The sequence below is a fragment of the Schistocerca gregaria genome, chromosome 1 (genome assembly GCF_023897955.1).
Source record: "Schistocerca gregaria isolate iqSchGreg1 chromosome 1, iqSchGreg1.2, whole genome shotgun sequence".
NCBI classification, from domain to species: domain Eukaryota; kingdom Metazoa; phylum Arthropoda; class Insecta; order Orthoptera; family Acrididae; genus Schistocerca; species Schistocerca gregaria.
This window is the reverse complement of record NC_064920.1, coordinates 619,875,195-619,887,685: the sequence shown is the minus strand read 5'-3', so window position 1 is coordinate 619,887,685 and position 12,491 is coordinate 619,875,195. Positions and strand designations below refer to the sequence as shown.

At 43.6% G+C, this 12,491-nt stretch overlaps 1 protein-coding gene across 8 annotated transcripts in view; it reads left to right on the top strand.

The window, feature by feature from the left end:
• Window positions 1–12,491, top strand: part of LOC126359288 (repetitive organellar protein-like) — a 216,905-nt gene that overhangs the window by 152,935 nt on the left and 51,479 nt on the right. For 5 of the 8 annotated variants that reach the window (XM_050007618.1, XM_050007620.1, XM_050007617.1 and 2 more), the window contains one exon: window positions 8,535–8,692. In XM_050007618.1, the coding sequence (XP_049863575.1) occupies window positions 8,535–8,692 (158 nt within the window). The remainder of the gene's footprint in view (window positions 1–8,534; window positions 8,693–12,491) is intronic. The other 3 variants (XM_050007623.1, XM_050007622.1, XM_050007621.1) reach the window with 1 other exon arrangement.

The following is a 12,491-nucleotide window of genomic DNA, read 5'->3' as shown; positions in this document are numbered from 1 at the left end:
AATAACACAAAGCTGTTGAAGTGAATGGAGACGCCAAGGGGAAGGAACAGACCATATCTATCTATCTATATCCGAATCCCGCTCCAGCCACTGCCGGGTCTGGGTGATGACGAATCCTCTCCATTTGGCTCGGTCCTCCCACCACTTTTCTTCCTCTACTTGCTGCCAGGTCACACCTCTCCTTTCAACAGATATTCTCACTCCCATTTTCCACCGTGTTCTTGGGCGCCCTCTAGGTCTTTTCCCATCCATCTTTTGTTCTTCCATAATTTTGGGGAGTCTCTGCCCATGCATCCTCTTAACATGCCCATACCATCTTAATCTCTTTCTTTCAATTTCTTCTCTTATACTTTCTTGTTTGAGGTCCTTTCTAATCTCTACATTCCTTACTCTGTCCATTCTTGTTTTTCCCTTAACTGCTCTGAGAAATTTCATTTCCCCTGCTTGCAGTCTGCTCCAGTCCCTTTCTGTCGTTGTCCATGTAGGTGACAATAGGGATGTAATAATTCTTATACATAAGGAGTTTTGCTCTTTCTGAAACCACATTATTCCAAATCAGATGTTTTATTGTTTGGTAGAAATTGCCTCTTCTGTAACCTCCTATTAATTTCGTTAGTTATTCTTCCATCCCTAGATATTTCACTCCCTAAATAAGTGAAACTTTCTACCACTTTGAGGGGTTCTCCATTCAAGATAATATTTCCATTGATTCCTTTTTCTCTTCCAAAAACCATTACTTCACTCTCATCTTTATTTATTTTTAATCCATACCTTTTCATTATTTCCTTCCACGCATCAAGCTGTAACTGTACATCTACCTCTTTATCACCCAATATTACCATATCATCTGCAAAAATCATCTTTTTGTCTTTTTCTTTTACTATATCTTTAACTGCCCTATTCATTCCCTCCATCACAACATTAAAAAGTGCAGGAGATAGAATACTTCCTTGCTTAAGTCCTTGTCTTATTTCGAAGTATTCAGAGTTCCCCAATGGTTTCTAATTCTACAATTGTGGCCTCTGTACATTGTCTTTATAACATTAATGTATCCATCTTCTATATCTATCTTCTTCAGTTCTTCCCAGAGTCTCTCTCTGTCAACTGAGTCATATGCCTTTTCTATGTCTATAAAAACCATTATCACCCTTTTGTTATACTCCCAACTTTTTTCCATCAGTTGACGGATAGAAAATATTAGGTCAATCGTGCTCCTTCCTGTGTCTGCTTGATATTTAGGTTTCAGATAAGTTATTCCTCGTGTAAGTGTATCAGGGACTGTGTAGGGGTCTGCAATGTAACTGTTAAATAATTTACTTGGATGTGAATGTCTTGAGGTGAACTTCTTCAGCCAGAAATTTGCTATTTTATATTTTCCAGGGGCTTTCCAATTGTGCGTAGAATTAATTGCTCGGGTAACTTCACGTTGCAATATTATCACTTCAGGCATTTGTGATACCATCTTGTATGTGTCTGTTTCTGCTTGTATCCACCGTGCATGTCTGTTATGTTGTACCAGGTGTGACCATATGTTGCTCCAGAAGTGTTCCATGTCTGTTATGTTTGGTGGATTGTCTATTTTAATGTGTGTGTTATCTATTGTCTGGTAAAATTTCTTTTGGTTTGTGTTGAATGTTTGGTTTTGTTTCCTTCTGTTTTCACTTTTTTTGTATCTTCTAAGTCGTTTGGCCAATGCTTGTAATTTCTGCTTCTTTTCATCTAATTGCTCTATCACTTCTTGTTCTGCGATTTTACCTAACCTTTTTCGTTTTTTGTCTGATATTTCATTTCTTATAAATTGTTTTAGCTGTCCAATGTCTCTTCTCAGTTTTTCTATTCTGATCTGTAGCCTGTGTTGCCATGCTGGTTTTGTGGAATTTTCGTCTGTGTGTTGGTTGGTTCTGATCTCTGCTTAGTGTGTATATTTAGTGTAGCAAGTGCTCCTATATAAACTAGTAGTTGTAACACTTCCATAGTTGTATTTTCATTTATTTTGTTGTGTATGATTGTGTTGTTAGTGGTCTAATGTCTGTATTTGTGTCTTCGCATTCTATATGTGTCAGTGTTATAACTTCAAGTTGAACAAATATATTTCAAGGACGACGCAATACATGAAAGCCACAGATCAGGTAAACAGAGTAAGACATGTCACTTAAATTCCCCCCTTTGAATTTTTTGCACAGGTCTTGATGGAGGTGGCCTGTAGATTGCTAACATCCATAGGTGTTGTTTGGCTGGCCGTAAAGTCTCGAAGAGGAGGCTTCCCGTACGGACGGAAGTGTCCCTGATGATAACGGGTTGAGATGACAGGAGACGTGGGGGTCGAATCTGCTGGGGCCCCATGCACCAACCTGCCCGTTGCGGCAAGTCTGGTTGTTATAACAGGAGATATGGGTGATACATCTGCGCCCTTAGGAGAAGGAAGCGAGTAGAGTTGCTCAGACAGATGGTCATCCGTTTCCTGCATGGGCACATCTCCTGTTGGCATCAGTTCTTGTGCTGGCAGCGATATGATGGTGAGAGGACTGTGTTAAGAGTACTGAGAGATTCCAGGATCCCGAGCGTCAGGTAGAGCCGAAGGTGGTGTAGCGATATCCGGAACAGGTGTTTGCGGGCACACGGGGCCGAAGCTGGTCTGAATGATGCACTGCAACACCCGTGTCAGTCTGGATTTCATACAGACGTCAGCCATGGTTTCATAATATGCGGCCAGGACTCCATTTTGGCCGCCTACCATATCCCCGTACCTATACAAGGTCGCCGGCTGTGTACCGGCCAAGCTAAGGCACCCGCGGCCGTGAGGTGCAAGGCCGCAGACGATGAAGTAGCGTGTGGGGCTGTCGGCCATGTAAGAGCTCAGCCGGGCTGTGGTCACCCATGGGGGTGAAACGGTAAGAAGCCAAAAATTGGAGAAGCACATCATCAGCAGCAGCGGAAGAAGTCAGGAGTCTCCTCATCCGAGCTTTAAATGTGTGGACCAGTTGTTCAGCCTCACCGTTTGACTGTGGATGGAACGGAGGGGCCTTGACATACATGACGCCATGATGGGCACAAAAATCTGCAAAATTGGAAGAGGCAAATTGCGGATCATTATCAGTAACAAGAGTAGAGGGAAGGCTTTCCAAAGAGAAAATGCGAGCTAGAGCATTGGTGGTTGCCGCGGTGGTGGGCGACATGCAACGGACGACAACAAGAAGCCAATAAGTACCTAAAAAAGGTCCCTTGAAGTCAGCATGAATACTCTCCCAGGGCTTCTCAGGCAAAGGCCACGGCGACAAAGATGACTTCGGGGCGGCGGCCTGCGATGCACAAGAGCTTCAGGCAGCGACCAGAGTCAATGCTGGTGCAGTACACATGACGGAGCGCCAGAGATTTTGTGCGAGAGACACCCCAGTGCCCTTGGTGAATGGGGCGCAAGACCGAAGCATGCAAAGATGCAGGTACTACAACATGCAGCGAAGCATTTTCAGTGGAAAGGAGGATAACATCATCTCCAGCCGTGAGGCAGTAACGCAAAGCGTAGTAGTTCCACAGTGGATCAAAAGTCTTAGCTGACGGATGATCTAGCCAACCCTTCTGAATACAGCGTAAAGCCCAGGAGAGGGTAGGGTCAGAACCCGTGGCAGCCGTCAGCCGGTCCCTGGTGATGGGGAACCCATCCACAACCCGCTGCTCGGCTTCATCCAGGTGGAAACACAAAAGTTTGTCCCTATCGAATGCCAGATTAGGACCCATGGGAAGGTGACAGTGCATCAGCATTCGCATGTTGTGCCGTCAGCCGGAAATGAATCTCATAATTGAAACGAGAAAGTAAAGAGCCAACACTGGAGGCGGTGTGCAGCCTTGTCGGGAAGCGATGTTGATGGATGAAACAAGGAAACAAGTGGTTTGTGATCCGTAACAAGATGAAATTTGGATGCTTAGAGAAAAACACTAAACTTATGAAGAGCATAAATAATGGCCAAAGCTTCTTTTTCGATTTGAGAATACTTTTGTTGGCCATCCGTGAGCGTTTTGGATGCATACACAATGGGTTGTACAGAACCGTCAGAAAGACGGTGCACAAGGACTGCACCAACCCCGTATTGAGAGGCATCCATGGCAAGAACAAGATGTTGGCCAGGATGTTAAGTAGCCAGGCATGGGGCCTGTTTCAGCATAGTCCTCAATTTCTGGAAAGCTGCATCGCATGACGTGGACCAGTGAAAATGCACGTTTTTATGCAACGGCTGAGCCACCACAGCAGCAGATAGCAAAACCTGTGCTAGTATGTCCTTTTCCCCAAGAAGGCCTGCAGCTCCTTAACAGATCTAGGGCAAGGAAGGGCATCAATCACAACAGTTTGTTGAAGCGGACGAATACCATCCCGAGAGAGTTGAAACCCCAAATACGTGATAGATGCCGGAACAAATTTTGATTTCTGAAGATTGCACTTAAAACATGAAAAAGTGTGCGGAGATTTTGAAGATGTTCGTCAGTGGTGAAGCCAGTGACAACAATGTCATCCATGTAATTTATACACCGTGGGACAGGGAGCAATAATTGTTCCAAGAACCGCAGAAAGAGAGCAGGGGCGCTAGCAACCCCAAATGGCAAGTGTTGGTATTGATACAGGCCGAAAGGCGTGTTAAGGACCAGAAACTGCCGGGAAGCAGCGTTGAGAGGAAGTTGATGAGAAGCTTCTGACAAGCCCATTTTAGAAAAATACTGGCCTCCAACAAGTTTAGTGAACAGTTCTTCAGGACGGGGCATAGGGTAAGTGTCGATGAGGCATTAAGTGGCTTTGAAATCACCATAGACGAATATCACCATTTGGCTTAGCAACGACGACAGGAGAGGGCCACTCACTGGAAGTGACAGGAAGAAAGACCCCTGAAGCAGTGAGACGATCCAGCTCCCGTTTGACCTGATCACGAAGGGCCACAGGAATGGGCCGAGCCCTAAAAAACTTAGGCCGAGCAATGGGTTTGAGAGTGATATGAGCTTCAAAGTCGCTTGCATGTCCTAACCCATGAGAAAAAAGGGACAAAAATGTCATCGACAAGGAATCCAAATGAGCATAAGGAATCGCATCAGAGACGATATTGACAATCATCTATGGAGAACCCAAAAACATGAAAGGCATCGAAACCAAAAAGATTATCCGCGTTGCTATGGTCGACCACAAATATGGGAACAGTGCAAACGACAGATTTGTAAGATACATCAGCATCAATTTGTCCCAAGAGAGAAATCTGTTTATTTGTTAAGTCCGTAATTGCCTAGTGACAGGTGACAGGATTGGAGAACCCAACTGAAGATATGTCTGAGAATTGATGATAGGGGCAGCAGAACCAGTATCCACCTGCATGTGAACGTTTCGACCAAGTATTTGGACAGTGAGGAATAACTTCCCTGAAAGGGGAGAAGTACAATTGACAGACAACACAGAATCAGAATCAGCGCTATGTTCATGAACATCATTTATGTGGTTAGATCGTGAATGTTCCGTGAAACACCGCGGACATGGAGGAAGTTGCCGTGGGTTTTTCTGCAGTTTCTTAAAGGTTTGTTCACGGTTAGGCTGAGGCTGCACTTGGGAGTGTACTGCGGCCACGTCGGCCTGTGGGGACACGCCACACGCTTCGTCAACAGCGCACAGAGGTTGTATTTCCCCGATGTCACCCCATGCCTCTATTTGCGCTCCAGCAGTGTGAGAAATTTCAAAAGATTGAACCATGGAATCAGTGTAGGATTCTTTGTGAAATTGACACTTTCTACTGAGGCCGTGAAGTTCAGCAGCCCAAGTGCGATAGGATTACTTCGGTTGTTTTTGACAATGATAAAAGGCAACACGAGAGGCTACCACATGCGTATGCTTTTGAAAATTGACGGACAGAAGTGAGCACATTTCAGCAAAGGACAAAGATGCAGGATCTTTCAAAGAAGTCAATTACGACAACAACCGATACATTTGAGGGGAAATCCATGAAAGGAACAGAGACTTACGTGTTTGGTTGTCTGCGACATGAAATGCCAAGAAGTGTTGTCGAAGACTTTTTTCAAATTGAGACCAGTCTTTCGCAATCTCGTCGTAAGGAGGAAAAGAAGGTAGAGACGACGACAAGAGACACCCTGCATTTGATGCCCAGACGAAATCGTGAATCGCATTTGTGAGAAGCGTTTGCTGTTCGATGAGACTTTGCAATAGTTGCTCTAAAGTAGCCATGGAAACACATGGGTCAACGATGAAAAAGAAAAATTCACTACCTCGTCGCCAATTGTTATAACTTCAAGATGAAAAACTATATTTCAAGGACGATGCAATACATGAGTCACAGATCAAGTAAACAGAGTAAGACGTATTCCACCTAACAGTCAAATCATAACTGAGTCTGAGTCTGAGTCTAGTGGCCGCTGGCAGACAGCGCTGCATGTAGAGGACGCGCGTAACTGCGCGGTGGCACTTTGAAAGATTGGCGAGTCACAATAGTCAGCTTAAATTTTTTTCTCTATCTAACATGTGTATCACTTCGTGTTCTATTTGTGCTTGTTCTGGTGGCTGTCTTAAGATTTCGTTTTCCTCTGATTGTTTAATTGATGTGTGTTGTTCTTTGTTTGCACTGTGATATATGAGTCCATTACTGTATTTTCTTCTTTTTCTGATTGCACATTATTTGTACCAGTATTTGTTTACTTGTTGTTTGAGGTTTTCTAATTCTGACTGGGGTATCCTGTTGTTTTTGATTATTACACGGATTTGATCAGCTAGTCGTTGTTCTGTTAAAAATTTTAATTCTGGGTATCTGGTAATATGTGTTGTGTATACTTGTGATCTGTATCCAGTTGTGTTGGTTCCTAAGTTCGTTGCTTGGTAATAACAGAACATGAGGTGTCGGTTAACTTCATCTGACCATCTCATCCACTGTCTTTGTTTTCCTTCTAGAGTGGTTGCAGGAAGCACATCCTGCAAAACACCTCTATTTGGATTTAAATCATTTTCCGTGTGGCTAACAATGTCATTACCATTGTGGACGGGCATAGGGTTCAAGCGTCGTCCCCGACCATGACAGTGCTTGTCTGGGGCTTCATTAGCTCTACCCTGAACCAGCCCCTCACACTAAGAGGGGGGTTAGCCCTGTTAGTGGTTTGTTCTTTTTGTCGCCTTTTACGACTGGCAGAACATACCAGAGGCCTATTCTTTTCCTGGGCCTCCATGGGTGTTGTTGTTGTTGTTGTTTTGGAAGGGGGGGGTTGAGAAGCCCATGTATTTGCTGTATTTTAGAAGCGCTAGTGTTGGAAATGGTCATTTAAATGATCAGGCAGATTACGATAAAACAGTTTTGGTGCATATTAATATGCTCCATGGCACTTTCAGCAAAGTTTTATCTTAGTCTATGAGTTTTCATAGAAGATTTTTTGCCATCATTCATTACAATATGAAACCATAGGCAAAATTTACAGGTCATTTTATATGACACATTCATGCTATCATTCCTTGCCCTTCTGTGTAATTTAGTTGTTTATACTATTAGTGGATTTTAGGAATGTGATGGATGCTAACAGCTATTAAACTCCATGGGAATATCAGATGTTTGATCTTTTCTATAATAACCATAATCTACTGACAACACTGCACTGTGGTTGTAGTGGCTACAGCTCTGGACATCTTTGGTAGGAATGAGAGCCAAATCAGTCATGTATTGGAATTTATATTTTTCATGGTTTCCTTTTCTCATTCAGGTAACTGATGGGAGAATTTTCAGCCAGACAGATTTTCATTTCAAGGTGCAAAGGAATTGATGACTTGGGCTGCCAGTGGGCATTGATTTAAGTGAATGGAGAAAGTTTAAAATTTGTTCAGAACCTAGATTTGAACTTAGGTCGCCTGCTTACTTGGCAGATGTAAAGGCCATTGCACCATCCACATGTACAATTATGTTAAGGGTGGCCAATTGCTCACTTCAGTGCAGATGCACACCATACTTGAACTCTTATGGGAATCGGTGAAATGCCACAAGTTAAGAGGATAATAGGCAAGGGACACTACGTTAGTAGTGTGTGGGTAAGTTGAGAGTTTGTATGATGGAAATGTGCAGTTGCAATGATGACTGTGTCCATGGCACAGTGGTAAGTGGAAGACCAGGTTTCGAATCTAGCCCAATACAATCTTCCAACTTTCTCCATTGATATAAATCAGTGCCCACTGGCAGCCAATGTCATTGATTCCTTTGTGTATTGACTGATTCATAATGGTAGCAGGATTGAAATTGTCTGTTCTTTTGGTTATGTCCAAAAGACATCTCTTCAACATCTCTGTTGAGCAATAGGGTGGGAGGAAGGTATCACTATGAATGTTAGAGCACCTTCAGCTACTGTTGGAGTTTGCTGTTGACGACTACAGAGGGGTTTGTTTGTGTGTGTGTGTGTGTGTGTGTGTGTGTGTGTGTGAGAGAGAGAGAGAGGGGGGGGGGGGGGTGGGCTTTTAAACTGATTCCTGATATTATCTGTAAGTAACAACAGGTATTTTACTTTGTTGCATATGAATGGTATAGCAGAAAAGGAAATTACACTTGGAAAAGAAGAGCTCCTGAATGTAAATACACAAAGGGAGAAAAGAGGTCTGCTGCAATCAATAGAGAATATGCCTGAGCATTGTACTCTTACAAGCCTGTCAGAACAATCACTCACTGAGGAGCAACAAGTAATGGTGGTAAGTATATCATCAACTGAGAGAGAGAGAGAGAGAGAGAGAGAGAGAAAACCAGTTATAAAATTCCTTTTGCATCAAGACAATACTATCTCATGGTACAAATATAGTATATAGTGTATTATTTATGTTATAGAAAGCATAGAATCTCATTAGCATTTATTATATATTCCTTAAAAAGTAATTTGAAGAAAGAGAGCTACTATCAGCTGCTGAGAGGACACACACAGCAGGAATACAGCAGTGAGCTCAGTGTACATAGTGACATGCTCTAGAGCAGAATATTATGCACTGTTCTAAAAACATTTCCATGAATGCAATTACATTAACGTTTTAACTGTGACTGACCAGAGGAGGATTGAATGTCAAATACCATATTTGTTTGCTATGAATAGTGTCACTGATTCAGCATTCTACTTCCAGAATAATGTTGGTCAAATTCTTTGTTTTTACGTGGTATCTGAAGCGGCAGTATAAATAATGTATACAACAACTGAATTACCTCCCCCCCCCCCCCCCCCCTTCCCTGCCCCTGTGATGTATGTTTCATTTTATCAAATTAAAACACCTCAAATGGTACGATTTTCTTATCTGTTTCTTAAACACAGTGAAGATGTATGTATGTATGTATGTATGTATGTATGTGCGCGCGCGCGCACACACACACACACACACACACACACACACACACACACACACACACACACACATGTATGTTTCACTAGAATTTTTCCCTGTGACACTGATGCTGTACATAAAAATTAAAGAATTCGGGAGACCATGAATAGGTGAATAGCGAAGCTGAACAAGGCTGACAATGAAGTGTAGTAGTAAGTCAGTATTTGTTAGATGGCCAATAGTACAAATCATGGACAGCTGCAGGGCAGAAGGAAATGAGGGGAAGAATTGTCCCCCCTTCCCTCCCTCTCTCCCTCTTCCCTCCCTCATTCTACACACACACACACACACACACACACACACACACACACACACACACACACACAGGAAGAGCCACTATTAGAGGTGTACTTGCTTTCAAAAGACAAGAGTCGCAGTTCAGTCTGGTGTACAGCCTTAAGTTTGCACAGATAACAAAACCATGAAAAATGAACACAGTTTAATTTCCGTTTCACATATTTATTAAAAAGAACATTAAAAGCTGTGAAACTGCATTAGAAATGTTTGAAAACTACTACATAAAGTATCCATGTAGTGTTGCTAAACGAATTACTGTTTCCATTCATTTGTGTTTGGAAATGGAAAGAAATTACCGTGAATAATAGTACAAGATAGCTATGAACAGTGTAGCAGAAGCTAAACTCACTCTTGAAGCATTTACAACATTGTACTGTAATCAAGTCAATGCAAGATGATCCTTGACTATTTGCAGCACTGTTGCCAGCTTTCAGCTGCATAGTGCTAATGGTTGCAGACACAAATAATAGTGGGCTATACAGCTGCAACAACTCTGAAGCATTACCATAAAGACATTTACGAAATCGCTTCACAAGAGTGGTTGAGAAGGGCACATGGAGCTGCGGTGCCTAGCGCACTATAACCGTCATATACCTTTCTATGTCAACTTGCTACAGACAAGCTGTTTGGATTAACTCCACGATTATATTGTGCATGAATTTTAAATTTTCTGCTAGTCAGTGGCCCCGCACCCTCCACCCTTCCCTTCATCCTCCTCCTCCTCCTCTTACTTATGTTTCTAAGAAAAAGTAGTTGGGTTCTTTCTTATAGCCTAATCTTTTGGCAAGCATTGTTGCTCCAGTTGGTTGATGCTGCAAGAACTGGTGTAACTGAAGATAATAGCTCCTAGTACTATAAAGTGCTTAATGCTAGACATAGTGCAACAACAAAGTACAAACGTTTATGTATCCACATTTAAGTAAACAACATAAAACCAGTACAATATTGCTAGCAACAGTAATAGAACACAGTCTGAGGAATGGCACGTGCTACTTTGCACTTGCATGGATGAGAACTCAGGTAGATAACATGGTGAATGTTATGCCATGTGCACAAGTTGTAGGCTGCCTGCGGTGGCTGCCCTGCGCAGATGCTGTTTGTGGGATATTTGAGTGCAGTGCGCCAGCGGCGTGCTGCCAGGTGCGTATCCAGATACAATGTACAAGGTTATAGGACCCCCCTGCCACATTGGGGAAAGCGTGTTAAACCAATGTGGGAATCAGATCGACTTAAGACACATCAATGGCTTCTGCAATGGGTGATGATGGGAAAGGGATTCTTGGTCAGAATGGTGAGTAGGGATGGAAGCAGCGTGCTCATGGACAGGTGTGGTGGTCCGCCCTCTCAACCCACTCCCCTACTGCGCATTTGCGAAGTACCAGCAACAAGGGCACTGGTAGCTTTGTAACATACAGGCCCTCGACTTGGTAGAACTGCACTGATGGTGAAGGTGCCTGGCAACTGGGCTGGTGGTGAGGAATCAGATAGTGCTGGCCCAGCAGTTGGCAGAAATATTGGTGGCAGTGAAGTATCATGGGGTTGTGTGGGAGCATGTGTTGGGGTGCTGGACCCCAGAGGAAAAAACAGGAAGCACAAGGATGCAGCTGAACATGATGGTGCACCACCAGTCCCCCTGGTGCATACCATACAGTGGCGGCGGCAGCTGCTGCTACTGTAGGCCATGGCCAGAATCCATTTGTCAGTTGCTTAACCCCCAAGCCCAGACAATGGAGCCAGGAGTGAACTGCAGTGAGGACATTGGTGGAGCGATATGTGCAGATGCAGGAGGGTACGCAGATGGCGACCCTGGAGCATCTCTTCTGGACTCCCGAGTCCCCACCATCACGAACCTATGAGACCAAGAAGGACATTGAGGTATCTTCCATGGAAGAGTCCACAGTATACTTCTTGATTTGAACCTTAATTGTGGGGCAAGCCATTCTATCCCACCATCAGATTGGGGGTGAGCTGGAAGAGCAGTTGTGTGGCAAATGCATAAGATCTGAAAGATGAACTGTGAGCCATTATGTCACAAATTTTGAGAGGGCCTCAACCATTAACGTTCAAGGATAGCAAATAAAGTAAAGAAGTTGTGAGAAAACAACCAAAACCAGTAAGTACTTAGGAAGGGACATACAAAATCAACATGGACATATTCCCACAGACATCGCTGTGTACGCTGTGGCAAGAGGGTCGCTGCAATGCTGCCTGGTTTGTAGCACACTGAGAACAGACTGTGACAAGACATCCAATGTCACTGATGATGCCAAATCAAAACACACATCAATGGACAAATGACTTGGTACAAGATATCCACAGGTCTGGCTGAAGCACATTCCACCGTAGGGCAGCTGAGACTACAACCCTGGGCGAGAGCTCTTCTATAGCGAAGGGAACACCACCACCATCAGACATTGAAAAATGGTGGTGGAGGGCAAAATAGTTAAAGGATCAGAAGGCCTGCCCGACCAAGCTGAATGAGGTGAATAACTTGTCACGAAACCACATCAGCAGCTGAGATATGGGAGCCTGTAATAGGAGATTGTGGCTACAGAAATGTGGCTTTTGGCTGTGTAAGCAGTAGCAGCAAGCAGCTAGATGCTACAGGGGACAATGCTATCTAGTATTGCCCCAGTTCAGAAATATCGTAGAGTCAGGGCTGATGCGCAGAGCAGAGTTGTAGCGGGGAAGTGGGTAGTCCTCACGTTACCCGTGTTTACGTTTAGTGCTTTTGCTGTTTCCTCTTCGTTAACTGCTCTCGCGTCAGATGAAAGCAAAACAAATTTCTGTAGCCAGTAGCTATCAAGTGAATTAAAATACATTCACA